General features: G+C 35.9%; 1 protein-coding gene across 1 annotated transcript in view; it reads left to right on the top strand.

Annotated features, from left to right (window-relative positions):
- ttn.2 (titin, tandem duplicate 2) overlaps positions 1-25,925 on the top strand; it is a 339,406-nt gene that overhangs the window by 142,795 nt on the left and 170,686 nt on the right. Inside the window, exons 112-127 of the mRNA XM_059647196.1 lie at positions 71-145; positions 450-515; positions 1,504-1,599; positions 2,556-2,637; positions 5,368-5,432; positions 7,850-7,921; positions 8,508-8,591; positions 10,756-10,839; positions 11,712-11,786; positions 12,731-12,814; positions 13,908-13,988; positions 14,625-14,708; positions 16,541-16,624; positions 22,988-23,071; positions 24,618-24,701; positions 25,538-25,618. Coding sequence (XP_059503179.1) covers positions 71-145; positions 450-515; positions 1,504-1,599; positions 2,556-2,637; positions 5,368-5,432; positions 7,850-7,921; positions 8,508-8,591; positions 10,756-10,839; positions 11,712-11,786; positions 12,731-12,814; positions 13,908-13,988; positions 14,625-14,708; positions 16,541-16,624; positions 22,988-23,071; positions 24,618-24,701; positions 25,538-25,618 — 1,281 coding nt within the window. The remainder of the gene's footprint in view (positions 1-70; positions 146-449; positions 516-1,503; positions 1,600-2,555; positions 2,638-5,367; positions 5,433-7,849; positions 7,922-8,507; positions 8,592-10,755; positions 10,840-11,711; positions 11,787-12,730; positions 12,815-13,907; positions 13,989-14,624; positions 14,709-16,540; positions 16,625-22,987; positions 23,072-24,617; positions 24,702-25,537; positions 25,619-25,925) is intronic.

Consider the following 25,925-nt stretch of genomic DNA (forward strand, 5'->3'; position numbering starts at 1 on the left):
ACTATTCTGTCTCAAGTGTTATGTACGAAAGTTATTAATTGTAAACTAGCATAAAATCAATCTTTTGAAGTTGCAGAAAAATATGAGATCAGTGAAGATATTTCGTACACAGTATTGGAGGAAGAGGAATCCGGCCATTGGAAAGGTACGGACAGAATTTTGTTATCTCAATTAAGAACCCAGACAAAACTTACTTGCTAAGATTTTTAGAAAACATAAATATTTGGGGTGAGGTTTCAGAAAACAAGTAGTTTTCAAAGAATTGCAAACATCATTACCCACGCTTTAGGAAGTAAATATGCATTTACCCAAACTTGATGTTTTTTAAATAATCATATTCAGTGAAACAAGATCAGCACATCACAGGCCTTTGTTCGAATTTCTCAAATGTGCTTTTGTTTGTTTTTAACCAAAGCAGAAGTGGTGTGACATCATTTTTCTTTTTAAAGTTCCCACAGCTCCCGAGGAGATTACTGAATACATTTATGGTGAAGAAGAAGTTTATTCAAAAGAAGGTACAAAGTGAACAGTCTTGTGTTTTTGAACTAGTGAGCACTTTGTGCCACTACAATTTTATCTTGATGATCTTTTCTTTTAACTAACCCCTTTCAGGTAATTATTCTTCACTTTTATATTGCTAAAATACACCGTCGACTTTTTGAATTCAGATCCTTGCTTGACTGTGGCTTAAATTCAGGCCTTTTTTGGTATGTGTGTGTTTGTCTTGATCTCCATGTTGAAGAGCAACTTTTGATTGACTTGTTGAAGTCTGATTCTCGTCGGTTAATTTGTGTTTTCCTGTTTCAAAATTTGTGGAAAAATTCAAGAAAATCTTCATGGGCTAACTAAGTTTTGCTTAGGATTTTCAAAAGAGTTTAAAATGTGATTGTATTTATGTTAGATTAATGCTTTGGAGACTGACACTAATTAGCCAAGACCTCTTTTTAAATGGCAAACCCATGAATTTTCAAAAACTTGAGATGTGTTGTCAAATTTTCTGTTCTACTAATATATATCTGTTGAGCATCTGCTACAATTTTGTATTTTCTTCTAACGTCTTTTGTTAATATTTGTTTGTTCTGGTCCAAGATCATGGTCAAGCCTTTTATTTAATATATTGAGTAGGTTTTCCTGTACTTCCTTTAAACTCTTCTTTGCGCCTTTCCTGCATACAATGTAGCCAAAATGAAACATTAATAGCTGCACACATGTTTTCGAAATACTAAATATATTCATCTACTCAGCGTACACCAAACACTTAATAAACATAATACATTTTGGAAATATGAAGGAACCATTTGAAAATAGTTAGAACTCAAAAATATATTTATATAATAATTTTCTAGCTGCCTTGCCAATATCCAGCTGATGTGCATTTTCTTGCAAATATGTGAGTGTTTGTCGATGTGAGACCACAGGACTTTTGTTAATAGAGTTTGTTTAAAGTGTATAAATGTCTTTCGTTAATTGTTGTAGTCTACAATAACAATAATATCTTTGAAGTGTCTGTAGTTGGCAAAATATCCATTCCTGAGAAAGTACCTGAACCAGCTTCTCCCCCTCATCTTTCTACTGAGTGGGAACCAGTTCCACGAAAAGGTACAAAATGCTTGCATTCTGTTTGCAACGCACCATGTGTGTCCTGTGGATCTCATTAGTCTTCATTGCGTTTACTGACAACAAATAACATCTTGTTGTATTTAGTTTTGTTTATTCTTTATTTTTGTCGAATGTTTTTTGAGTTGATACACTTGATCAGAGCTGTTTTTGTTCTTCATAGTTGCTGTTAATTGTCTACACAACTATTAGTGTTATTTTTAATGTTATTTAAAAGTTGTAAAATTGTCGTGCCTTTGTTTACACTTTTCATATTAATTTAAAAATACGTATCTTTTAAAAATTACATCCAAGTGAGATAGATTGGATTAGCTGTCAGTCAGGACTTATAACCTTCACAAATAATCTTTACATGTCACAGACTGGCAAGAAGGGAGAGCAGTTCAAAAGTTTGTTCCCAAACTCTTCCACAGGCATTCTTGAATGAATGAAACCAGTTCCTTCTGTATGATCAGCTAAAACCAAAACCTCAATTTACTGCCATTGCAGAATCTCTAGTTGCACTTTAGTCAACTGCTACCATGACCATAACATTTTCATTTGCTTTGAAAACTGATAACCAGATCTAATATTTAGATTTGAATTCCTGTGGTTATATTTTTGCTGGAACCATTCATAGCAGAGGGCTTGATGCATATCCAACAACATTTTGTTCAATCTGGCTAATGTCACATTTCACCAATCCCATTCCAAACATATTAACAATAAATAATGAATGTTCAAGCATACATAATTGTATTAGGCTTTCAACTCATAGGATTGGTCATTATTGTTATGTGTTTATCACTTATTAGTGTACTTTTGTATCACGTCTGTGCTTTGTGGTCCAACTGTTTGTAATGTCTACTCATGGTCCATATGTTTTATTTCCTTTTCATAAATATTTAAGTTAATTTTCTTGAATGTACTTTATCTAAAATTGAACATATTCTTTAAAGAGCCTACAAAGCGTATTATTGAGGAAGTTGAACAAGTTACAGTCTCAAGAAAGGAAGTAGTTCCTCCAAAAAAAGATATGCGATATCCATGGCATATTTTTAAATGATATTTTGAAGTGTGCAAGAACCTGGTGCCAATGCTGTTTGTCTCTGTTGGGCCCTTTCCCCAATGAATTTATTGGCAGGGGATCGTTTAATTGGGCACATGGGGACCCAAACTCCTCCCTCTGTCCCTATTCGGTATAGAGCAGGAAGGCATTTGAATGACTTTCCCATGCCACCACTAATTGAGATCCTCAAGTGTGTAATTTATGCTCCAGCCCCTTGCTGCTGGGATTTATCCAACATTGGCAGAGACCCTGCCAATCAGGAAGCTGAAAGCGTTCATGTAGTGCAGTGGTACTGTCCCTACCACTGAGCCAGGAGCCCCGACTTCAAGTCCCACTTGATGCAGAGCTATGTAACAGCATCTCTGAACAAGTTGTTTTAAAAATACCTATAGGAACACAAAACCCTTTCAGATTTTCTTGGGGGATGCAGCAATGTGGGCAGTGGAGGTCCACCAATCAAAGGAGTAGTGCTAGATTGAGAGGCACTGTATCAAGAAGGGTGGAGACTTGCCCAAATTAATCTCCCCCTGCACTTGCATCTAATCCCGTTCTCATGTGACATGCCACCCTCCAATCCTGATATCACTCACACATTTCCTCGTTCTGGCTTGAAATGGGTATAATGCCGGCTGCAGCCAGCACTCCTATGGCCCCCTATGCTAGTTTTCCTACTGCTAGGGGGGGGCGGATATGCACCCTCAAGATCCTTCATCCTGTGGATTATATTCATCCACTGCCCAGTTGATTTCCTGATTGGCACGTAATTTTCCTTCGTTCGTTAACGGGATGAGGTCATCGCTGGCTAGGCAGCATTTATTACCTCTTTCTAATTGCCCTCTGGGCAGAGCCGGCAGAGTCCACATTGCTGTGAGTATGGAGTCACATGTAGGCCAGACCAGGTAAGGATGGCGGTTTCCTTCCCTAAAGGGCATAGGAGAACCAGATGGTTTTTTTTTCTGGCAATCAGCGATGGATTCATGGCCGTCATTAGACTCTTAATTCCATTTTTTTTATTGAATTCAAATGCCATCATCTGCCATGGAAGGATTCAAACCTGGGTCCCCAGAACATTATCTTGGTCTTTGGATTAACAACCTAGCGGTAGTAATACCGTCACCTCCCCTGTAGGCCTTCCTGAAATTAGGCAATGTGGATCCTGTATATGTAAGGTGTCAGTGTATGTCTTCTGCAGTGAGGTTACTTACATCTTGCACTTTATGATTTTGTTTGCTTGTGAAATTGATGGACACATTGAGTGAGATACACTCAATTGGAGAAGATGCAACAGCCCGCATCCTTTCTTTTAGAGAAGCCCCGCCACATATTTTCCACTCAGATACTTTCCTGATCCATGGTCCGTCTTCCCCAAGGACCGTGGAGCCTGTGGCAGAGTCGGGGGGGGAGGTGGTTGAAACCCTGCCAGCCAATAGTTGCCAGCCAGAGATGAGGAAGAGCAGTTGGAGGTAGTCGCCAGTGAAGACATCTCACAACAAAGGGAGGGGCTTGTCTCTCTTCTTCCCAGATCTAGCAGGCTGTATCTGTAAATTAATGGATACCCCAATTCTGGTAGCCTGTGAGCAATCTAGTGTTTATTTATTGGGTTCCCTGCATAGGACATCAATTGTTCACCTAGGGACCTTAGTTGGTGACAAAGCAAGAAGAACCATGGAGATAGCAAGAACTGTTGATGCTGGAGTCTGAGATAACAAAGCACTTGTTATCCAAAGCTGGAGGCTCACAGCAGGCCAGGCAACATCAGAGGAACAGGAAGGATGATGTTTTGGGTCGGGACCCTTCTTTCAAGGAATATCTAAGGATAGCCATGGGTTGTCTCACCACTGACTTAGTTAGGGTAGAGAAGAATGGCAGGTACCTCTCTGCTTGATTACATCCACAACTCCATCCTCCCTACCAAACCAGACAAGGGGAGGGCTGAAGAATCTTCTCATTAATTTTGGGGGCTTATTTATAAATTCTAATATATCCTTTCAGTGAATATTACAATCCAGTTAGTAAGTGTATTCTTATTTCAGTCAGAATTCTGTCGGTTATTACAGTTCAAATAATCTGACTTCATAATCCCATCATGTTTGAAGCTGTTAAATCAGAACATTTTTGAAGTGGAAGAGGAATTGTAACAAGCAACTTAGTAGCTAACAGGAAATCTTCACCAGTTGAAATTTCACTCAATGGAAATCAAGGCTGTGAATGCCCCTTCACATGCTGCACATTCAATTTGAGGTATTTCTGTATTGAAAAAGAATTTTAAATCTTGTTGAGGAGAATTTGAAGTGTTGTTGAGGAGACATGTTTTTCTGCTCCCCAGCATGGCAGTTTATTTGTCACTGACACGTCCAGTCAAAAACTGAAAACTGCTGTATATGGTGAATGACATTCTGTTAATGAAAAGTCGTATTCATAGTGCTACTGGTAATGATAGGCCAAATGGAGATTTACATGTAAAATCTCATTGGCTATTTGAGAATAAATCTATGTACAGTGGAACCATGATGCAAAACGAGAAATTGTGTGACTGGAACAAGATAGTACACTGTCAAATGTATTAATTGGCTTGTTTGTGTTTACTGTTATGTGTATTTTTGTGATGGAATCTTCTGAGTGCATGCTTTTGATATTCTTTGTTCAAAATTAAACTCCTTAAAGTGCCCGAAGTTCCTGTTAGCTACTAAGTTGCTTATTACAATTCCTCTTTTTTTTCCAGAAAAGAAACCAATTATACGAAAAGAGAAGGTTCCTCCAACGAAAGGTACAAAGGAAGCTATTTGTTCTAAGTTGTTCATTTGACAAACAGTCTAACCGTCTTGCCATTATCTTGTAAAGTATTACTCTGTCTTAGAGGTTTCAAACTGCCAATGCTCTGCTAGTTGCTAATCATGTTTTACAATACATTAAATTCTTTGCTTATGTGTTCGTGCCATTCTTTTTCTAAATTACGCTGTCCTTTTGCAAGAAAATAATTCATTTTAATTAGGTAAACTGAAAAGCTTAGCTCCTTTGTGCCTGGTTTCAGTGCTCTATGAGTGCATTCTTCCTTCCAAAATGCTATCTGTGATATGCTGTCACTTCTGTTGCTAGCCGTGTTGCCATTATCTTTGTGAGCACTGGAACACATGCACAGAACATCTTCCAGAAGTGCAGAGATAAGATCAATCATGACATCTATCAGCATGTAATAATGATTTGACACAAGCTTTGCAAATTTGGAACGGAACACTTGGGCCACCAGCTCGCCTTTCTTAAGATCACACAACTGAGCAAGCATTCAGCAGCTGGCAGAAGCGTTCCTTCCATCGCCATGCTAGGGGATCAGCAATTGCTTTTAGTTTCATTGTTGGCAGATTTCCATTGCCTGTACTGCGTTGAAGCAGTTTGAGAGGACAGTTCCAGAGTTGAAGGACATTGTCTGGTTTTCAGGAATTATGTATAAACAATCCGATCAGAAACATGAATGCAGTGGTTTTCCTCCCCCTTGAACAGACCAGTACAGAGATGGTGAACAAAGATATCTCAGAGAAGAACAAATTACTGCAAGAGGCAGAATGAGGAGGAGGAGAAAGATTTTTAGCAAGTGCAGGAGGAATCTCAGAGACATACAGTATGTTAGATGTCATTGTTTTACTAAGGCTGTCCTCACTGAAATCTACCACCTATTGCAGTCATAACTGCAGCATTGGACAGGATAGCAATGGCTATCATGTTTGAATAGCTGGCAATGGGTGGGGGGTTTGTAACAGTGTTAAATATGTGCAAGTCAGGTGAATCAATGAATGTGAGGTATTACGTGTAATTGGCAGAGATTGTTGGTATCAGAGTGATTGGTGTGTGCACAGTAAGCAATGACTAAAGCTGGTGGCCTTTCTAGCCTTGTCTTTCTATGTTATAGAGACTATAGTTTAGACAGTACTGTTGAAAGAACCTTGCAGTGCACCTCGTAGTTAGTACACACTGTTGGGTCACGCACCCATGTGGGCCAGTAAGCCCTGGTGTCATGGGGAAATGGGACTTATTGTGAGTTTGGACAACACCAGCCAGGTTCTGGATGAGCTTAAGTTCATGAAAGGTGGAAGTTGGGAAGTTCACAAATCGAGCAATTAAATTGTTGAGTCTGTAGGCAACAAATGCATGGACACACTAATGGTTACACAGGAAAGGTGATATTATAAAGGTTGATAAAGACAATTTTGATGAAGAAATTATGGGATCAGAGTCTCAGCTCAAGGTGAAGTAGATCGCTTAGGTTTTGAACAGTTGGGATCAACCTCAGATTGTGACCAGGGTGGGGAATAGAATTAGTCAATGAGCCTAGGTTTAAGCCCAGATTCTCCGCAATATTTAATTGAATGAATTTGCTGCTCAGCCGGTACCAAATATTAGTTAGATGTAAAGGCAAATCTCATGTAATGGTGAGGTTGAGAAACATGGAAGTGAATTACCAGAGCTGTGTGTTGTTAATGCCTGTGTGGAATCTAAAGTGTTATCAAATGCTGTGAGGAGCAGCATGCTGATTAGATGTACAACCTGTGTACTACATTGAAAGATAAAAGAGGATGCTACCTAAAACTTTTGTCTATTGCCTACATTGTATAGCTCTCATTAAACAGCATCATTTAGGAGTCCAAACAAAAAGTCGCTGAAAGATAATCCTGTGCAGGTTGGAAAACACAGAGGAAGATGTTTGTGTTAGTTGAAGGCCAGTTATCTCAGCCATAGACATCACTGCAGGAGTTCATCAGGAGGCCCAGCCATCTTCAGCTGTTAATTAATGATCTGTCATTATATCAGCATGGGGATGCTGCTGACGACTGCACCATGTTCAGCACTGTTCATGATTCCTATGATACTATAGTAGTACGTTTTCATATGCAGCAAGATCTGGGTAATATCAAGGCTTGGGTTAGGGGAAGTGGTAGAAGCAGGTGCAGTTACAAAATTCATAAGCAATTTAGACAGGTGCATGAATAGGAAAGGCTTAGAGGGATATGGGCCAATCACAGGCAAGTGGGACTAATTTAGTGGGCAACTTGGTCGGTGTGGACAAGTTGGACCAAAATCTGTTTCCATGCCATATGACTCTATGACTCCATGACAGTAAAACTTTAAATAATTTTCATTTTTTCTTTGGATAAGCTTTTGCTAAATATAAAACATATTCTAAAATGCTAGATGTTGCTGAGAAGCCTACTCCTGAAGAACCAGTGCCGGTTCAAAGAAAAGAGAAAATCACAACAGTAAAAGGTACAAAAAGTGCAAAATGTGTGCAATTATTTTCTTACTTGATGCAGTGATTTATTGTCGTCTTAATGTGGTGTCTTGGAAAATACTCATTCTTGACATTTTGTTGTCAATGTGTTGCAGTGTTGTGGCTCATTGTCCTTAGTTGCATATTGTAAATATTATGATAGTGCTAACAATTCCGTAAGATTTTGTTACAACAGAGAGTAAATTGGAGTGAAGCCTTTTTTCAAGCCTAGAAATTCATTTTTGTCTCTAATAAAAATGTGATGATATTAGAAATTGTAAACAGTGATAACTGGTAAAACATTGAACTTGTTTCAATGACTTAGAATGAAGGAAGAGTGAAATAACAATATTTTTACACTATGTTTCAGAAGATATAAGAAATTGATTAAAATTTCATTAATGCAAGTTGCAAAAATCCAGAAGGCAATGCCTCACTTATTAAGTAACAGGAGTTAGTGCAGCTTTGCAGTTATGTCCTTATTCCAAGTGAAATTGTGATGTTTGTCCTCTTTGGTGTTAAGATCTGTTCTATATATCCTAAATTATTTAAGCTTTTAAAATAAATAATATTCTTTCAAAGTGCCAGAAATTCCTAAAAAAGAAGTTGTTGAAGAAGCAAGGACAGTTATTATTTCAAGAAGAGAGGAAATTTCTGCACCAGAAGGTATAATGTTACCTTGAAGAATTTCATGCAATCTTCATTCATCCATCATTTAATATCAACTTCATCAGATCATAATCCAAGCATGGTTTTTCTCCATGAGCTTCTATGTTTTAATTAGATCCCTGTTGTTGATGATGCTTATGGTGGCATATTTTTGGTTGTATTTTTGTTGCGTTTTGTCCTGTTGTAGTGTGAGATAATTACTTACATGTTTTGTATGTGTGTTTGTCTTTGTTTTGTCTCTTCTGTGTGGCTTTTAGTCTTATTTTGTTTCAAAGTAATAAAATGATGATTTAATTTGGAGCATTTAAATTGTTAAAACATTCATTTAGAAAACAAATCAGGCTTTTTGTTTTATAAAGTTTCACGTTTCACTATTGAAATTGTGCAATTAAGCTCCGTGAAAAATTTGTCAGTTAAAGGGAACAAACCTTAATTCTGTACTTAGATTAATTTAAATGTTCACTGTTTCCCACAATTTATTTTAGTTTAATCATTTGTAGTATCCATTGTCAAAATTAATAATCTGTATAAGGAATATTTTCCTCTAGCAAAAAAATGCTATGAGGCAAGCTCAAAAAAAATGACAACTGTTATTTAGTACGCTGGATTGGGTTGGAGTGATCCAAAAGAACCAATTTTAGATCTAAGATTTATCAGGTGATTTTGTGATGGTGAAGTTGAAAAGCAATGCCACAATTCCTTTTAACATCCCCAGTTTAGGAAAGTGGGGGCATTTCCTGATTAGGTTTTGAAATCCAGATTAATAATAGTAGCATCAAGCACGTGTAATTCTCTGACTAAGCTATAACACCTGAGGAAAAAGACTTCCAGTATGAATTGTTGAAAAAAAGTAGAAATTTTACAGTTGTGTTTGGCAGGACAAGAGAAAATGAAACTATACTATCGCTAAGCTATTAAAAGTCAATAGGCACAAATAACTAAATATGCTGATTGATCAAGGGTCATGGCATAATTGTAAGTGCACCCCCAAGCAGATAACTGACAGTGAAACACAGCCCCAGTTTGTAAAGTTTAGGTGCTCAGGGTGACTGAAAGAGTCAGGTAGAAAGAGAAGAATTAAGGAACATGCCAAAAACCATGCTATGCATAAGCTTTGAGTCTTGTCATCGCTAATGCTGACTGCAAGGTCTTTGTGTCATGTTGTTCACTGTCTTTTCCAAAAAGGTTACTGTTATGTGTGGTGGACATCTCACCATGTTGTTTGTATACCTCTTGTTGTATTCCAAGTTCTGTGGCAAAAAAAACTGCAAGTAACTTAACATGTGCTCTGAGCAAGCTGAACAGCATGTGCCTGATGACAGAAGAAATAGCTAATCTGGCCAAGGAGGACAAATAGTTGTCAGGGCAGAAGTAGAGGTTGAGGGTGAGTGATGCAAGAAGAAAACAAGGTGAGAAGTTACATGTTCCCTAGGGACTTGTGGATTATTGTGGCAAGTAGAGAAGGATCGTTTAATGCTGAGGTAAATAAACAGTTTAGCAGGATCATACCAAAACATTCGATGTGCAATGAATTCTTACCTAGGCAACCCAAATCCAATCATTAAATTTACTAGTGCTTAGCAACTAGGACCTGACAATAATGCTTAAAACATTCATCTATTGTACCACTTTTACCATGATTATTCACCAACATGCCTCAGCATCTACCTAATGTCAAAGGGAAACAGAATGTCCTCTACGTTTTGAATATCTACCACCCTTTACAGTTGTTACTGAAAATCTCAGTCCCAATTGAACCCTTCCTGTCTCCAGAAATCCTGCAGCGCAACAGTATTGCTTCCCTGCTTTGGCCAGACAGGAAACGAACCTTTGTTGCAAGCTTTAAGAACCTGATTCAGCATTTGAGATCTCACCTTCTAAGCAACATGGCGACTGCCTTTGATGCTAACATGACTCACTTGTGCAATTTAAAGATGATCAGGACCTTGTGTAGTTTTTTCATTAAGTTGCCCAAATGCCTTTGGTTTTCATCACATACACACCTTATAATAAGACCAAATTTAGCTATATTGTCCCCAGTAAGGGTGTACAGGTAAACAGCTATCAAAATTTAGTTTCATTATTTCAGTGATTATTGGTTTGATTGATAAATCAGAGCGTAATGTCTTTGTTTTTAAAATCGTATTTTGTTTTTAAAAAGTGACAGAAGTTACTAAGAAGCCAACTGTTGAAGAAGTAAAACCAACTATTGTGCCAAGAAAGGAAAAAGTTGCTCCAGCGAAAGGTATATGATTATTCAGGATCCCAGTACCAGCAATAGCTTTACATTAAGCAGCATTTTGCTGTTTTCTTACACTGAAAATGTTGGTTATTTTTTCAAGCAGAAACTTTGGTCTGAATGAAAACAGCCTTTTTCAGGTTTAGACCAGTGCAATTCTTTTTCTGTACTCATGGATTTGTGTTGTTCTGTTGCAGTATAGTGAAGCAATAGTACCTGTATATTTTGTTGTTTGAGGTACTCATGCCTTTTGGCTTAAACAAATGACAGCTTTTATTTCAATACTTAGATTAAAATGTTATATTGAATGAACTCCGTGCAAGTCAGTATTAATTATTTGAAAACAGGTCCAATATTTAAAGTAATTTTTAAAAATCAATTATCACAAAACATTGACATATTGATTTGAAAAAGATATATAAACACAGTGAAATTAAATTGTTCAATTTATGAAAATAGTAAGGAAGTAATATTTTTGTATCTACATTATTAGCAGAGATGTTATTTTAAAGCTGTTGTTATATTAGGAATTTTGGCTATTTTTCTATAAAAGGTACATTGGAAGAAGAGCTATATTTAAAGTTAGGCTGTAAAGAACTAGTGTTTTCAGGAAAATTTATTTCTAAAAATGTTAGAATGAAAGATAGTCAACTTTGCTAACTTAGATGTTTCATCATATTGTTGATTAGTAATATAACTCTTCATATTGATCTTTGTCTTGCTAAATATTTTCTTACACAAAGGTTAATACAGCAAACATGCAGAAGTTGCCTTTGTGATTTAGTGTTTGTTTGTCATTGCAATGAAAAATGTCACTTTAGTTCAGTATGGTCCGTTGTATGTTTCATGTCATAATTCGATGCTTAAATTTTTTCAAGTGCCAGAAGTCCCTAAGATGCCAATTTATGAGGAAATTATTACTGTGCGAAGAGAAGACATTATTCCAACTGAAGGTAAAGTGAATGCACAGAAGATTTTATATTAATATTCTTCATCCGTCATTACACCTCTTGTTCACACTATTATGGCTATCTTAAAATATTGTTTCTTATTTAAATGTTATATGTATTCTCTATGGTCGAGTCTTTGTGCTGTATAGTAAGTCTGTTGTAACCATATGAATTGGCCCAAATCTTGTTGGAATTGGTTGTCTTGTGTTGTGCAACAATAGAATTTTTCCTGAAGTCTTCAGCTTAAATATTTGGCCTTTCAATTGTTGAAAATACAAACTGATAGCAGAATGATTATTATATTGAGGCATCTGCACTTTAGTGAATCTATTTCCTTGAAAATAGATATTACATTTGCAATCAACGTTAAAACAGTATTTACCCTGTTAATTACCAATTCTTAATATTCTTAGCCAAGCTTATTTCAAGTTCAATGTGCAAATTCCAATAAGTTCTTAAAATATCAAGGGGAAATTTTAGTTTGTGTAAGGCAAATGGTGGAGCAACATAATTATTTTTTTAAAGGTTAATTGTGACAATTTGTAATTATGTCGCTTTTGTCTGAATTTGCACGATACCTATGCATGTTGGAAATTCACCACTTGTTCCAGCAACATTTTTGAACCTTACACATTTCTTCATTGTTCATTCCAGTGGCTAAAGATGCTGAAAGTACACAAGTATTTTTATGGCAGGGTATTAAGTAAATGTGAATTTGATCATGAATCTTTAGAATTATAGGGCTATTTAATACAAATGATATTTATTTGAAAATGGAAATCAGTTATTAACAGAATGATCGTTAAAACAAACTGTTTTACATCTCATGTATGTTAGTTACTTTTGTCATGTATGTTTCAATTTATCTGCGTTTTAACAATTGCCAATAGTGTTCAAATATTCTTGGTTAAATCATAATTGTAAAAAATTTATAATGGTCTTTCAAGTTCTGGAGATCTCTGAGAAGACATTTTTTGAAGAAGTAAAAGTGATTACAACCACAACGAAAGAAGAGATCTTTCCACCTCCAGGTATAAAACAAAAAGATGTAAATTCAGTTAATTCTTGTACAAGAAGAAATCTACTCTTTACATTAGAAATCATTCTGACTTTTTATGGTTATCATATAAAGTCCTTCCAAGATCTGGCTTTTATTGCTGCTTATTAAAACACAATTTGTGTTCTTGCTTTAAACAAAATTGTGATGTTCTGTCGTGTTGTTGTTGTGTTCTAACAAATGTTGTAAAATGCAAAAAAAAGCACCTTTTATGTGATAACATGATAAATATTAAGTTTGAGTATTCACTCTTAAAATATACTGAGGTTCATGCTATTTAGTTCAATCTATGAAAAGCATGAATTTGTTATCAGTGATAATATGCAGACTCATGTCAACACAATTGGAGATGAATAAATAGGATCATTTTTAAGACCATCTCAATTAGTATTACATAAAACCAGCAACACCCAGTTAGCTGGGTTGAATTTTAACCCACATCCAGGGCAAAAGATTCTACTTAGCCTATTTCACCATTTGCTTGTGACCTCTACATATTTAAGTTTATCTCACATTCATATAATATCGTTTATTTTATTAAATTATTAAAATTATTATTTAAGATGATCAGAGGATTAGGTAGGGTGGACAGTGAGAGTCTTTTTCCAAGGATGATGACGTCAGCTTGTACAAGGGGGCATAGCTACAAATTGAGGGGTGATAGATTTAAGACAGATGTCAGAGGCAGGTTCTTTACTCAGAGAGTGGTAAGGGTATGGAACGCCCTGCCTGCCAATGTAATGAACTCAGCCACATCAGGGACATTTAAACAGTCCTTGGATAAGCATATGGATGATGATGGGATAGTGTAGGGGGATGGGCTTAGATTAGTTCACAGGACGGCACAACATTGAGGGCTGAAGGGCCTGTTTCGTACTGTATTGTTCTATGTTCTATGTTCTAAATTATTATGAAAGGAAAGGTATTTTATATCTGAATCTTATACTATTCATGTTGTCATAAGTTGTCTCTTGCAAGCCCCATGTTATCTTGATCATTTCAAATGCTGGACTTGAGTAAATTTTTTAAGTTTTAAATTAATCTTAAATTAATGATTTTCTTTAAAGAGCCAGAGTTCATTCAGAAGACCCTTTCTGAAGAAGTCAAACGAGTTTCTGTTCCAAAAAAAGATATTATACCACCTAAAGGTATAAAAAGCTTTTTCTCGCCAACTTGTGTAATATTGTGTGCTGTCTTCAGTTATGTTCGATGTTATTTTTCACTGTCTTCTAATAAGTTACAAAATTTTCATTCTTCTTGGAAATAAATGGAAACAGTTTTCTCCATATTTGTTAATGCATACTAATCTCCTACTGTGTATTGTGGCACCTTGGTTCATGTTTGTCATTGTAGCGTGAATCTGTCATAAACAATGATTCTAACAGACAGAAAATATTTGTTGAATGGGGACTTTGGTCTGTGATCTTGAATATTGTGATCTTTACTGAACTTAAATATGGAAATAAATAATAATTTTAATGTCTTATATATCATGATAAGTTGTTTGCTTTGACAAAAAATGGTGAAAACTTGGCTTTAATTAGAATGCTAGTAACAGCATTATTTTGGTGTCAAAAATGTGTTGTCAACAAACCTGTTGCTGCTGGATACTGTTTAATTACTTGGCAATTTTGATAAAATCATTGTCTTCTGAATGAAAGAGTTGTCTTGTCTGAGTTCAATCTATCATATGTTTTGTGCTTTCTGTTCTTTTTATGCATCTTCATTGTTATCTATTATACCTTCTTGAATGAATCTGATCTTTAAACAATTGTCCTTTAAAGTGCCAGAGATTTTTGAGAAACCAGCTGTGGAAGAAGTAAAACCAGCCATTATTCAAGAAAAAGCAGAGATTACTCCGGCTAAAGGTAGAACTATGAACAGAACATTTTGTCCAAGTTTTATTCTTTTCTCATATGACATTGTGTTCTTGCAAAAGTGAAGATTACAATTTCTGCATTTGGAAGTCATCTCTTGAATTGCCATCTTGCTTTGGTGCTGCTTGGTCTTTAGATATACACTGTCTTCCTGTTTTTATTGGAGAATAATGTTTTCTTACAGTACTGTACATTCATACTTTGTGTTTCATAGCAATCATATAGGAAAAAGTTTTTGAATGAATTAAAAGGATAATTAAACATAGATATTTATGCAGAAACTACTACCTCAACTGAATTTTAAGTTGAAGAAAACATTCTACTTTGCTGAATAAATGTAACATTACAACACACAGCATTCATTCTGCAAAGTTTAAGTACAGTGCCCCAGTAACAAATACCTGCAACACATCCTTTGACCAATATAATAATTTTCTTCACTAAAAAACAAAAGAACTGTGGATGCTTTAAATAACAATCAAAAACCAAAGTTGCTGGAACATCTCAGCAGGCCTGGCAGCTTCTGTGAAGAGAAGAAGAGTTAACATTTCGGGTCCGGTGACCATTCCTCAAAACAGTTCTGGCGAAGGGTCACTGGACCTGAAATGTTAACTCTGATTTCTCGTCACACATGCTGCCAGACCCAGAGGGCTTTCCCAGCAATTCCTGTGCTTGTTTTTAATACCTTTCTTTGTCTGTTGGGTTAAGGGAAAATATACAGCACTGGAATATACATTGCTCTGACTGGCACGTTTTCAGCTTGGGCTGGGGGGGATGATCTGTAATGTGACATGTGGATAGTCCACCACCTTCTCGCCCATCCCTACATGTTCTCATATTGTGGGATAGGTAATGCATCCACCAGCCGCCTGTCCTTCAGCCTATTTAAGCCTTTAAGCCCACCTCTAAGAAAATAAAAGTTGAATGTGGGAGAGCCATTTTAGACTCAAGTTGGTGAGATGGCAGGAAAGAAAGAAGGTATATTCTTTGGGGGGGTGTTCGTAATGCTTACAGAGCAATCCCCATAAGGTGAGTCTCATGCTTTGCTCCTCACTGCCTAGCCTCAAATGTCTGTCCATCCTCTTAGAATTCCCAATCCCTCCCGATTCAAAAGGCCAGGACTTACCTGGGCCCAGTCGCCATCAATCTTCTTTATGGAGATTTTTGTAATGCCAGCCATGCTTAGCTGCTGAGGGTGATCTTCTTTCCATTGAGTTGCAGGAAGCCCTTGTTAAGACCTCCTGCAGAGTAATATTGCTGGAGAGGAAATGGCGGCCGCTTTGATAATGGAACTGTGAATAGAAGGAGTGGGGAGAGTAATACAATTCCCTGTACAAGTCTGTTGATCACAGAATCATTCACTTCAGAAGACACCCTTCGGCCCGTCTGCATTGACAAAAACTACCAATGTGCACAAGTCTCATTTTCCAGCATTTGGCCCATAGCCTTGAATGTTAGGACGTACTTATCCAAGTACTGTTTAAACATTGTGAGGTTTTCCACCTCAACTACCCTCCCAGAGAATAAATTCCAGCCATACTCTCCAGCCATAAACAGATGCCAGTACAGTACAGATCATTTTTAATTTTATTTCAAAGCAATTTGTTTTATCACTGCAGAAAGTCAGTTGCCTCAAAAGAGCACACTTTCAGACAAGAATAGATTCCTTCTAATTTAAAAGTTATGCAGCTGCAAATGTGAATTAAGTGCTATTAGTATCTGTTGTAATTTATGATTTATGTTGTCTGTTGTTGAACATCTTCATACTTATGTATGTTGTGTGTCATGCTAATTTGCTGTTCATACGCCATTGTTCTTTAAAGTGCCAAAGGTTCCTAAGAAGCCTCTGGCTGAAGAAATGAAACCAGCTCATCTTCCAGGAAAAGAACCAGTCACACCAGTCAAAGGTATAAAATTAATACAAAAACATTTCTAAACATGCTGTGCTATTTTTGTGTGTTTTGTCATTATCTTTTTGTGTTTGTTAGTTATCAGAAAGTATTTTTTGAGATAAAGGAAAGCAAGTATTTAAGCTAATTTATAGTGCCAAGGTATCTAATAAGGTTTCACCTCAAACACTTGAATTTGTACAGAAATTAGCACTATTTAACTTCAAGCAACCTGAAACTTTTATTTGATCAGTGATTTAGCACTGACTTTGATAAATTTAATTGGAAGGTATGATTGAGAATATTTGAACTAATTTGAAAATTGAAACTAGCTAAACAAATTTGTGCAGAAAAATTTTCTTTCATTGAAAATCTTAGCAAAGGTGCCAGTTTACCAATACAAAAATATTCATGTTATAACCAATTATATTAAAATCCTGAAAGGGCAAATCACACAGGCGACCATTCTCAAATTTGTTAATCTGGGCTTTAAGATAGCCAAGGAAGCCACTAATGTGACCCAGTTTGACTACAAACATGATGTATACAAAAATAAAAACAAAATGGAAACAATGTAGCACAGAAAATGTATGAAAAACATCTTTAACTCCTTCACACCTTACAATGGTCTGTTATTGGACAATAAAGGGTATTGTGAAACATTTTCTGTTGGCTAGGAAAAATTGTAGCATACTAAGCAGAAAGAATTTCTTGTGTTTGGACAAAGCTGTCATGTTGTCAATGCAGTCAAACATGTTTTCTGTGCTGTCTCTAAAGCCAATACAGGTTCAGCTAGGGAATCAAATGAGTAAGCAGGTAGACATTCTTCAGATACTTCAGGATGATAATCTTCCTTTTCATCTGTTGGCACATTTTGTCCATTTTCCTGGCCCCCACTTCAAAAATCCTGGAGGTCATCAAGTGATTTTGTTAACCATATACTGTGTTGGTAATGTCTTGACATTTGTCAAGTAATGTGACTTCTTGGACTTTCCTATCACAATATGCAGCGACATTTTGGTGGCATCCATGTTGGCATGGGTTATATCACTGACTCACTCCTTGCTTCACTTTGCACTATTGCACAGTTCATCCTTAAATGTTAAAAGCAAGCTGGTAAAACTCTAGAAGATAGCCCAGTTTAATCTGCGTTATCTCCTGGTGCATTCTCATTCAGGACATGGGTGAGACCATTTTATGGCCAACCCTCGAGGCTTATCCGTGATTTTGCATTTTAGCATGGCCTGACTCAGCTCTGATTGACAGGTGGGGTATTATCACAAGTGTATACAGAAATTTAGCTAATCTGGAATTGCCATCTGGAACTTAGGTTTATCATAGGCACCCTGCTTTTGGATTTCCTATTCTGCCATGTGAATGGCTGACAGCTTTGCCACAACTGTAGCTTCGGATTACCCACATCTAGCTCATTTCACTTGATAGTGCTAATGCAGCAAACACTATGTATATGAAAACTCCAGCTGTCTCATTTCGGAGTTTCATTGTCCCATTTGAGGGAATATGTTCATTCTAATGTTTCAATCTGTTAGACTGTTATGTCTGGTCTTAATAAATGTAGTAATATGGGAGCTGAGCTTATTTGTTTGAGCTAATAAAACAATAATGTTCTTTTAAGTGCCAGAAGTTCCTAAGAAGGCCCCTGTTGAAGAAATTAAGTTAATTACTCCTCCAAGAAAAGAGGAAGCCCTTCCAGCTAAAGGTAAATAGTGTGGCAATGTCTTTACATTATTAGATTGATTCTACTTTCAATAGTCATCTCTCAAACCCTTTCAAACCTTATCCAGACAATGGAGCTGGTCATTGCAATACTTATTTGTCAATCTATTGTTTTGTTTTGTGTTGACATGGTGTTCTGTATGTTTTGTTCATGTTGTATTGGCTCAAATGTGAGTTTTATGTTAATTTGATGTCAAATTAGAAAATGATCTGAGACATTTGATTATTCACACAACTTTGAGGAAGATTTCTGAAGTTAGCTTATTAGAAGCGTGTTTTCAATTAATGTAAAAATCCACCAGCAATATTTGTTGGTTCAAAGGCATTTCCAAGTGTATGTTTTAATGTGAACTAAATCATTTTATTTGGAAAGATTTTGGACAAAATGTTGATTTTTAGTAAAAACAATAAAATGTGAAATTTTTATATACATGTTCAAGCATTGTGTAAAGATCATTTTCTTTTTGATAAAGATGTTTTGTCAAGACCTAAGTAAATGCTGATTTGAACTAGTCTGTCTGCCATATTTGCAATGTTTTCTTCATTTCTTATGTATGTTTCTTCAATTGGAGTGAATCTTATCTGAAAAGCATTATGTTATTTAAAGTGTCAGAGATTCCTAAGAAGCCAATAAAACCAGAAGAAAAACCAACCATTGTTCCAAGAGATAAAGTAGCACCAACTGAAGGTACAAAAATACAATAATACTCCTGTAATACAGCGATGTGCTTACATGATTAGAATGAAAACAGTTACAACTTTTCCTGGCATGCAACATTCTTAGTCAGAACTTTGTTTCTGGTTCTTCTTATTGTTCCACTGGGATTCATTGACTCCTTATCAATTTTTCAAAGAGCTCATTATAATGTTGTGATGCTATTGTTCACATGGGTAATAGCTGAAATATGTGCAGAAGTACATATAATTATACGATGCAGAAAGAACCTAATAGCTCCATTCTCATGCTTGAGCTCTATATGAGCCTCTTCCATCTTACTTAATCTTTCTTCCCAACAAATCCTTCTTTCCCTTCTGCTTTACATAGCATTTGCTTAATACCATTTATTTTAATCACCTCAATAACCTCATAAATTAGCAAGCTGTCATCATTATCTTTGTGATTTTATAATTATGGTCCCAAATTTTGATTTTTTTACAAATGGAAACAGGCAATAAAACCCTTTTATAATGTAAAGACCTTGATAAAGTCGCCTCTCTGACTTCTCTTTTCTGGAGAAAAGATTCCAATCTGTTCATTTTTCCTACCACTGTCGTACCACTTCTGTAATACAGCCAGTTGAATCAGGGCAGATTTTATTTTATGCAGAAGTGTAATCTGTTAGTGAACAGTAACCCTCAACAGATTTTAGTCAATCATAAGAATTATTATTTTAAAAAAGCCTGTATATTATAACAAATAAAAAGTCACGGTTGTAAGCATTAGGTGTTTCAAAAGTGATCTGAACAAATTCACATTCTCTTAGTTTATTAAGATGCTTATTATTTATTAGTCACTGAGCAGATATATAGTAACAGTAGAGAACACTCATACATAAGTTATCTCTCATTGAAGTTTGTGTTCTCATAAGAAATGCATCATTTTGAGTTTATTGTATTGCATGTTTTATGTCGTGTTAACATTTAAAGTTAATAAATTTGATAATAAATTACATTTATTTTAATGGACCGCATCTCAAAACACAATGTTCATTAAAGTGTCAGAGATTCCCAAGAGGCCAGAAATATCAGAAGAAATTAAGTCAGTTGCTGTTTCGAGAGAAAGGGGTGTCATCTCAACAAAAGGTATAAATGTACACTTAGACATTGCACATAATCTTATTTTTGCACTTTGCAGCTTTCTTGCTATATTACTGTTTAAGTTGTTGTCTGTCTTCTTATTAAAAGTTAGCAAAGCTAAATTGCACTCTGGCACATCTTTTTATATTATTTAAATTTATCTTCTTTTTATTTGTGAGTTTTTTTCCATGGTTTTATGTAAATCTTGCTGACACTATGTGTGTGTTGCTCATTTTCATGTTTACTTAATATCTCAAATTGTATTCGCGTTTAGAACATAATAAGAGGAGGTTTGATTTGTAATAAAATGAATACTTATTAAGTAGTAGGATATCATCATTAGCAGAAGAGAGTGGGAAGTAATTAGTAATTTAAAAAGAAATTACAAAAACAAATAGTTTAATGGCATAATATTAATTAATTACTAATATCTTGCCTTAAAAATTTGTTTTTAATTTTTATCCCCAATATTTAATTAACTATACTGTGCTTGTAGAAATATAACGTGGATTTGCTGGTAGTCTGGGCTGGATAGAGTCAGAATTCACGTGATGCCAGATTATACTCCAACAGATCTATGTAAAAGCATAAGCATTTGGAGTGCTGCTGCTTCACCTGACGAAGGAGTAGCGCTCCAAACGCTTGTGATTTTAAATAAACGTATTGGAGAATAACCTGGTGTTGTGTGACTTCTGACTCTGGCCCTGAGAAATAATCAGTTGTTAAAAATGTATGTACAAAGTTTATTTTTAATAATGAAAAGAAGTGCTAAGTTTATGGTTAGGACTTTGGTATTCAGACTATGCTAAAATAATAAAGGTCATTTTCTGAATAAATATTTCAATGATAGTGGTTTATGTCATCAGTGGGCATTGTGTTAATTCTAAATAGATTGGTTTTGAATGAGTTAAAATATCACCCATATCTTTGGATATAATAATCATGATATTCTTTTGTTAGATTTATGTGTCTGTGTGTTTTATGTTGTACTTTCTTTTCAAAAATCTCTTCAAGATTTTATATGCTATCTTCAGTAAATCTCATTTTAAACAATAACATTCTTTTAAGTCTCGGAGATTCCCAAGAAGCCAGCTGACATTGAAGTTCAGCCACTTACTTTATTGAGAAAAGAAGAAATCATCACAGTGACAGGTAGAAAAATACATGAAAATAAGATTCTTACATAACATTGAATTTTGTTTTTACCATTTCTTGTCTATATCATAATGGTGTTATTTGTTTGTGTACCATTTAGTTTCTCAAATATTGAGTTGTATACTGTGTAAGCTATGTTATAAGTCTGTGCTGAATGTATTGTACTGTCATAGGTTGGAGTTTTATTTGTACAATTACGTCATTCTTTCATTTATTTTAAACTGTGGTATGTACGGTGTGGCAAGTTATGTAGTGCAGGACCCTGTCATTGCTGAAGGGTGGGGAATAGGAAATGTCAGGCAGTAATCATAAAATAGAGAGAAACTGATTCCAGGGGCTGGATTTTACAGGTTCTTGACAAGTTTGTTTTCAGCAGAAGGGCATATAAACGAGAATGGGACCCAGATTATCAACTTCCTACTGACCCTGAACTGGCCCCCACAACACTGGGGTGGCTGGGGGTTCAGGGGTGGGGAGCTAGGGGGAGCTTAAACACCGAAATCGTCAGCCTTCCTGCTATGGATGTTTAAGAGTCAATTGAGCTTGTTAAAGGCTGGAAATACTGGCAAATCAAGAGCCAGCAGCTCCAGAATTTGGGACCTGCTGCCACTGAGGAGTGCCACTGGGTAGGTTTTGCCTATCTGCAGTATATCTCCTGGGCAGGCCTCTCCTAAATCTGCCAGCTAGCCATCAACTGCTTTGAGAGTGTTGGAGTTAGCCTGAGTCCTTGTAAACTTCTGTCCCAAGTTTGTGTTTAATTCCTGTGAACTGTGGAAGAAAAGAACGACTGAATAAAAACTCCTTATGTATTACAAATTGAAGTTGAATTAAATCTTGGCATCATTCAGTGCATATAATGTCAAAGTACTAATTGAGTTAATACCAAGAAAGGAAAGAAAGACCTTGCATTACTTGGGGAAATCTCAAAAGCCTTAGATAGAAACAAAGAAGATAAGAGCAGGATTAAGTCATTAAGCCCCTGAAGCCTGCTCCGTCATTCAATATGATCACTGCTGTTCATTGAGTTTAATACCCTAATCCTTCCCTCCCCCAACATTGCTGGTCCTTTTTACCACAAGACCTATATTTACCTCCTTGAAAACAATTACTGATTTGGCCTCAATCACTTTCTGTGGTAATGAATTCCACACGCTCACCATCCTCTGGGAAAAGAAATTTCTCCTTGTCTCAGCCGTGAAAGATTTACCCCCTATCCTTAAACTGTGACCCCTGGTTCTGGACTCCTGCACCATTGGGAGCATCCTTCCTGCATCAGGCCTGTCTAGTCCTGTTAGAATTGTATAGGTTTTCCAGCCAAGTAAGTGTTTTGCTGCATTGTTACTTGTCACAAAGACAATCAATTTTCTCATAGCCAGGTCCCAATGAAATAAATGATCACAGCTCTTTCTTGTTATGGTTGAAGGATAAATATTGACAAGTGGTGGGGGTTGGAGTGGGGTGGGAGGGCGGGATTGGAGGAATTCAGCTGCAGTTTTTTGAAAAATATCTCTTTTGTCAACCTGAGTGGATGGACAAAGTCTTCTTTATTGTCTTGGACAGATTATATCATGTAATGTAGCCTTGTGTTAGCTTGATCCATCATATATGTTTCATATTGTCCTGAATTGTTAGATATTTTCGTTTTTTAAAAAAATATATAATCTTATCTTGAACCAATGATGTCTTTTGAAGCGCCAGAAGTTCCTAAGAAGCCAGTTGCTGAAGAATTTAAACCAGCTGCTCTTCCTAGGAAAGAAGATGTCATTACAGTGGAAGGTATAAAAATGGAACAAAGGGTTCCTTAAGCTCCGTCCAACATAATACATTGTTGTGTCAACAATCTCTACTTTTCACAATAACCAGACCCTGCTTCCTGATGTTTAAGTACCATTTGCGATCTTCATATGCATCCATTAATGCACTTTGTTCTGTTGCATGGTGGTGTTTCTGTTTTGTATCTGATTCCATTGTTTGTGCCCTCATGGGGCGGGGGGTGGTCACACAAATCAATTGAAATTATTTCCGTTAGTTTTTACATTTTTGTTGAAATGGAAGCGAAATGGTGCAGGTGAAAATTTAATAACAGATAGATTTCCTTGAACACTAACAAACCAACTTTTAAATCATTATGCGCTGAGAACAGTACTATAAGTGATGGATGAATGCCAGTTAAAATACAATAATGTTATCTTCAGCCAGTAATGTGCTTAGTCTGTAATTAGAACAGACAAAAGTAAGTTAGATCCTGACCTGGAAATAAACTTTTTTTAGATGGCTTTGCAAATGTAGAAGTTCTTCCCAAGTCTTAGTCATAAGAAAGCCAGACCATAGTTAGAGCCCCACCTCCACGGTGCAAGGTCAAAATAAGAATGCCAGGTGGGACCAGATATGACCTAAAGACGATATATTGGTTAATCTAAAGGTAAATATATGACTGAAACAGTCCCCCATAAATAGTATCACAATTTATTTTAGAATTTTTGTGGGCACCTTTGTAAAAGGTCTATTTATTTCTTGATTGAAGGCACAATATCTTTATGCAAGATGAGCATCTTAAATGTTGCTATATTTTAACATATTATAACAGATGACCCCATCATTTAAAAAGCATAGATAAATGTGTCAGTTTGATTACTTTTAATTAAGTCGAAGAAAGATGGTGTTGCTGAATTTTTTTGTTTGTCATGGCTATGGGTTTCACTGGCTCAGTCAGCACTTAGAGCTCATTCCTAATTTCCCTGAAGGCATTTAAGAGTCAACCAGTGGGCCTGGAATCATGTGTCGGCCAGACCAGTTAAGGATGGCAATAAAATGTGAGGCTGGATGAACACAGCAGGCCCAGCAGCATCTCAGGAGCACAAAAGCTGACGTTTTGGGCCTGGACCCTTCAATCAGAGTTAAGGATGGTAGTTTCCTTCCCAAAAGAACATTATAGAACAGGATGGGTTTTTTCTCCCAACAATTGACAAAGGTTTGTAATCATCATGAGATTCTCAATTGTAGATTTTTATTGAATTTAAATTCCACCGTCCTCCATGATGGGATTTGAACCTGAGTCCCCTGCACATTGCATGGATCTCTAGATTAATAGCCTAGTGGTAACACTACAAGGACGTTACCTCCCCATGCTGTCCCATGGATTGGAAATTGAAAAACTGGCCTATGGATTTCAGGTTTCGTCTTTACAAAATGGAGTGTCATTTAATGTTAGTTTGTATTGTTATGTGTTTTGTGGGAATTGGCTTTGCATGTTTTAAATAATTTCAAAAAGTTTGGATTTTCTTTAAAAATAAACATCTTAAAACAATCATGTTCTTCAAAGTGAGTGAAGTTTACAAGAAGACCATTACTGAAGAGTTCTATCCAGATGATGTTCAAAGAAGAGAGTTTGTTGCTCCAGCGAAAGGTACAAAATGCTGAGGATTTCAGACAAACCTTCATATAACCATATAGAAATAATTTAAGCTTTTCTAGATAACATGTAAATCTTATTCTCAGTTTAATGTTTTATCTTCTTCACAAGTAATTTACTTGAACCGTATTTATCCTCAATATGTGTATTTCTGTTCACCTGTTATGTCAGTGAATGTATTTTACACCAGTTTGTGTTGTTAGTGTTGTCATATGTGTCACTCTTTAGAGAAAGAATTAAATATTTGTATTCAGTGCTGTCAACTAAATGTATCATTTCAATATTTTGAGTTTCTGCTGAAGTAAATATAACTGTAACAGTTACAAAAAAAGGAATATATAGCTATTTAAACAATAAAACAGATTAATGGCTGCATTTAATCATTTATGAAATGAAAATAAAATTGCAAAGTAATGTATTTGAGGAATCATAGTCCATACCAATCTGGACATCCCAATTTGACTTAGTCCCATTTGCCAGCTTTGGGGCCATATCCCTCCGATTCGTATCCAGATGCCTTTTAAATGTTATAGTTGTACCTGTCTGCACCACTTCTTATCCTATAACTCTATAACTGAACATAATGAATAAAGATCCTCTGTCTTTTAGTTATTGTGGGAAAGGTGCTAACCTGTGAATACAGAAGTAATTAGATAACTATTTCCTAATCAAGTGACCATAAAATAATCAATAAGATTTAATAATTATGTTGTTTCTGAAGAAAGTTGTTACTCTGTCCTGTGTGTTTCATGTTATTAATAAGCATAACTTTAGCATAGTGTATATAAGTGCTCAATAAATCTTGTATTAAACAACTATACTCTTTAAAGTGTTGGAAGTGCCAAAGAAACCAGTTGCTGAACAAGTCCAACCAATTGAAATTTCAAGAGAAAAAGTCACTCCTATAAAAGGTATATTTAAAAAATCCATGTAAATATTATTTGTACAACTTTTCTTGTCACTGTCAAATGAACAATTTCATAGCCACTTCTTCAATCACGTTCAAAGTTTGTTTTGGTACTTCACGATAGTGAAAATCAGAAGTAAAGTCCTTTTTTTTGACTAAAGGTAGTAAGGATAATATTTCTCAGAATACATTATATCTCAAGTATACTTCACCAATGCAGAGATATGTAATTATTACTATTTTACTAATCTTACTGTATGATACAGGATTTCATTATTTTGATTTTGACAGAAGTCCTGTATTTGTAAATG

The sequence above is a fragment of the Stegostoma tigrinum genome, chromosome 7, assembly GCF_030684315.1.
Source record: "Stegostoma tigrinum isolate sSteTig4 chromosome 7, sSteTig4.hap1, whole genome shotgun sequence".
NCBI lineage: Eukaryota > Metazoa > Chordata > Chondrichthyes > Orectolobiformes > Stegostomatidae > Stegostoma > Stegostoma tigrinum.